The sequence below is a fragment of the Cynoglossus semilaevis genome, chromosome 7 (assembly GCF_000523025.1).
Source record: "Cynoglossus semilaevis isolate Cse_v1.0 chromosome 7, Cse_v1.0, whole genome shotgun sequence".
NCBI lineage: Eukaryota > Metazoa > Chordata > Actinopteri > Pleuronectiformes > Cynoglossidae > Cynoglossus > Cynoglossus semilaevis.
In genome coordinates, this window is record NC_024313.1 from 13,484,640 (window position 1) to 13,488,570 (window position 3,931).

Here is a 3,931-nt window from a genome sequence, read left to right on the forward strand (position 1 = left end):
CTCACCCTTTCTCTGTTCCCATGATGCTCTGGGAGTCACCGTCAGCCAATGACAGTTGGGCTGTGAGCGCCCCCTGAGGACACAACCGTAAAATCATTGATTTTCTTCAATGGACGTACACTTTAGGACAGTGTCTCACCCACTCACCCTCACCTCACCCACTCACCCTCACCCACTCACCCTCGCCTCACCCACTCATAAAACCATGACTAACGACCTTGAACCTTGAAGACTCGGCCTTTAAAACAGAGCTGATGAAGTGGTTTCTATGGAAACCTGGACTTTTGTCCCTGGTGTTTTTGTGCCTCAGGTCGAGCGACAGGAAGTGATGTTTACTGTAACAGGAAGTTGATGGATCAGAGTCCTGTTCTGGTTGGATTATCTGGATTATCCAGGCTAGACTGTAAAGATAGCTCACTGTTAGCTCACTGTTAGCTCACTGTTAGCTCACTGTTAGCTCACTGTTGTGGCTCTTAGCCAACTATCTATTTTTAGACTAGCTAACCTTTAGCTATCTGTCATTTGTAGCTCTTTCTAGATTACCTTTATACTTTTCTTGCTAACCTTTAGTCATAGCCATGTAGGTTAACATTTGGCTAAATGTTAGCCACTCTTAGCTATTTTGCTGTGTTCTAATTTACTTGCAGGTCTTCCTAGCGTGGTGTAACTGTTGTTAGTTTTCTTTCTGACAATTTACTAGCACAAGATTGGAAAGCATGTATTTTGGTTAACAGCTCTTAGCAGTTAGCAGTTAGCAGTTAGCACTTCATCTCTCTTCAGGGTCAGACTCAGGGACTTCTGTCAATTTTTAAACTTAGTCACAAGATGCTCATCAGCACCTTCTGCTGACGTCTTCAGGTTTTTACAGCAGCCTCATAAACTTTACTGTGGACACACACACACACACACACACACACACACACAGTCAGTCAAATAAACTTTAACGACAAACCTTTGGCCTCATTAGCATTTCCTTGTCTTTCTCATGTCTTTAAACTTCGTTTTATTCTCTTTCGCTTCAGCTACGTCGGCGCTAAACTGAAAAAGAACTCATTTAAAACAAAAAAACAATGTCACTGTTTTTTGCTTCTCTTCATTCATTCTCATGCTAGTTCTTTAGCTAATTTGAGCTACTGTTGTGCTAACCGTTAGCTGTTTCTTGGCTTGTGCTAACGGTGTAGGCTCAGGTCCAGTCGGATTCCTCTGACCTCATCTTCTCTTTTCCAGAACTTGGCAGCGCAGCCATGGAGGACGGGAAGCCCGTGTGGGCGCCTCACCCCACAGATGGGTTCCAGCTGGGAACCATCGTGGACATCGGCGCCGATAGCCTGACCATCGAACCTCTGAAACAGAAGGGCAAGGTGAGACCACAGACTGTCCCTGTCCACGTAGATCTGGGTGAGGTAGAGTTCAGGACATAGATCTGGGTGAGGCAGAGTTCAGGACGTAGATCTGGGTGAGGCAGAGTTCAGGACGTAGATCTGGGTGAGGCAGAGTTCAGGACGGACGTAGATCTGGGTGAGCGTAGATGTGGGTGAGGTAGAGTTCAGGACGTAGATCTGGGTGAGGTAGAGTTCAGGACGTAGATCTGGGTGAGGTAGAGAAGACTGAAATGTTTGTTTTTTTTCTTCTTTGTCAGACTTTTCTGGCTCCCATCAACCAGGTGTTTCCTGCTAAAGACGACGTCAACAAACACGTGGAGGACAACTGTACGTCTGTTTGTTTATTAGCTGTTTTTTCAGGAACTTTTGTTTTTATTTCTAAACGAAAGAAGAAAAGTTTCACATTATATTCAACAGTTAGCGCCCCCTAGCTTCTAAAACCAGCATGTATATGTATATGAATGATCATTTCAGTGGATGGTTTTTAGTCATTAGCTTTTTAGAAACGACTTCCTGTTCTATATATAAACATAAAGCTAATGTTAGTAGCATTAGTAGCTAGTGATTTAGATTTATCAGAACTCTGCTACATGTCCAGGGTAGTGTGATCAGTAGGGGGCGCTCTCTGTCCAGTGGTAAAAAGTGTTTTTTCTCTTCAGGTTCTTTGATGTACCTGAACGAAGCCACGCTGCTCAACAACGTCCGTGTGCGATACAGCAAAGAAAAAATCTACGTGAGTTTCTGCGTTTGCTAAAATGAAGGTTTTAGTTACTAGTTCTAAGCAGTACTCAGCCAGGTGGTGGCGCTGTCGTTTTTACTAACGTTAAGTTTTTTCTCAGCTAACGTTGTAAAACCGCGGCTAATGTTTCGCTACGTTTCCGTTTTCACCTCCATGTCAGTCATCCATGAGCTAACAGCTAGTTATCTTTTGTGCTAGCTCACTGTGCTAGCTCACTGTGCTAGCCCACTGTGCTAGCCCACTGTGCTAACTTTATGCTCCTCTTCCAGACCTTCGTGGCCAACATCCTGATTGCTGTGAATCCGTACTACGACATTCCAAAGCTTTACTCCGCGGAGACCATCCAACAGTACCGGGGTCGCTCCCTGGGGACGCTGCCGCCGCACGTCTACGCCATCGGTGGGTTCTCAGGCCGTCGGGCTGAGGGTTGAGGGTTTGTTTCCTAAGTCTGACGCTGGCGTTTGTTGTGTTGCAGCTGACAAAGCCTTCAGAGACATGAAGGTCCTGAAGATGAGTCAGTCCATCATCGTGTCTGGAGAATCTGGAGCCGGGAAAACGGAGAACACCAAGTTTGTCCTGCGGTCCGTGAGAGCCGGGGCTGATGGGAGATGTTTACCAATATACTAAAATGGCCGAAAGTTAGCCAGAAAAGCGAACATGCTAACAAGCAAAGTTACATTTTTTTTAAGGATAAAAGGCATCACAAGGCTAAAGCTAACAGCGACGTGTACTTTTTCAGATACTTGACGACCTCGTACGGAACGGGTCAGGACATCGACGAGAGAATCGTAGAAGGTACGAGACGACAGTATGTCTGTTGAGCCACCGGGGGGCACTAATTTAAATTTGGATCTGTCTCTCCACAGCCAACCCCCTACTGGAGGCATTTGGAAATGCCAAAACTGTTCGGAACAACAACAGCAGCCGTTTTGGGAAGTTTGTGGAAATTCACTTCAACCAGAAGGTTGGTGTTTACCTCAGCTCTCCACCAGGGGCTGGTTAGCCTTGAAGGTGCTTGAGTTCCAAAGTGTTTTCAAAAGCCAGCTGGTGAATGGATACAGTTTTGGAGGCTAGCTCTGAGCTAAAGGAGCTAAACCGCTAACAAGCTAAATATGAGAATTAGCATGAACTGAGCTAACGGTTCTCCAAGGGACTGAGAGCTGAAGATAGAACCGTCATTAAAGGAGCGCCACCTGTTGTCTCCTGTCAGAACACGGTGGTGGGCGGCTTCGTCTCTCATTACCTGCTGGAGAAGTCCAGGATCTGTCGCCAGAGTCCAGAGGAGAGGAACTACCACATCTTCTACCGTCTGTGTGCTGGAGCTCCAGAGGAGATCAGGACCAGGTTCCACCTCAGTTCTCCAGACACCTTCAGGGTAGGAACCGGGTTCAGGACAGTTCTTCTGTGGGTTTTACCTGATGGGCGGATCCAGGGTCCAGGGTCCAGGATCCAGGATCCAGGGTCCAGGGTCCAGGGTCCAGGGTGTACTTCCTGTCAGGAGGACGACTTCTTCCCTATTTTTAAATGTATTTATAAAATGTTCCAGGTGTTTTTTGTTCACCAGCAGGTGTCTCTGTTTTTCGTCTTCAGTACCTGAACAGAGGATGCACTCGGTTCTTTGCCTCCAAAGACACGGACAAACAGATCCTGCAGAACCGCAAGAGTCCAGAGGTACAGTACCGACACGGGGGAATGTTCTGGGGGGAACAGTAGCTGGAGGGGTCAGCCACGCGTCTCTACTTCCTGTTTCCTCAGCACCTGAAGGCGGGGCCTCTGAAGGACCCCCTGCTGGACGACCAGGGCGACTTCA

The 3,931-nt window shown here is 47.1% G+C and overlaps 1 protein-coding gene across 1 annotated transcript in view; it reads left to right on the forward strand.

The window, feature by feature from the left end:
* The window catches only part of myo6a (myosin VIa), a 22,044-nt gene that overhangs the window by 1,476 nt on the left and 16,637 nt on the right, over positions 1-3,931 (forward strand). Inside the window, exons 2-11 of the mRNA XM_025056814.1 lie at positions 1,228-1,361; positions 1,640-1,709; positions 2,042-2,115; positions 2,391-2,520; positions 2,597-2,702; positions 2,861-2,916; positions 2,988-3,085; positions 3,332-3,496; positions 3,712-3,792; positions 3,877-3,930. Of these exons, the coding sequence (XP_024912582.1) occupies positions 1,245-1,361; positions 1,640-1,709; positions 2,042-2,115; positions 2,391-2,520; positions 2,597-2,702; positions 2,861-2,916; positions 2,988-3,085; positions 3,332-3,496; positions 3,712-3,792; positions 3,877-3,930 (951 nt within the window). The 5' untranslated portion in view covers positions 1,228-1,244. The remainder of the gene's footprint in view (positions 1-1,227; positions 1,362-1,639; positions 1,710-2,041; positions 2,116-2,390; positions 2,521-2,596; positions 2,703-2,860; positions 2,917-2,987; positions 3,086-3,331; positions 3,497-3,711; positions 3,793-3,876; position 3,931) is intronic.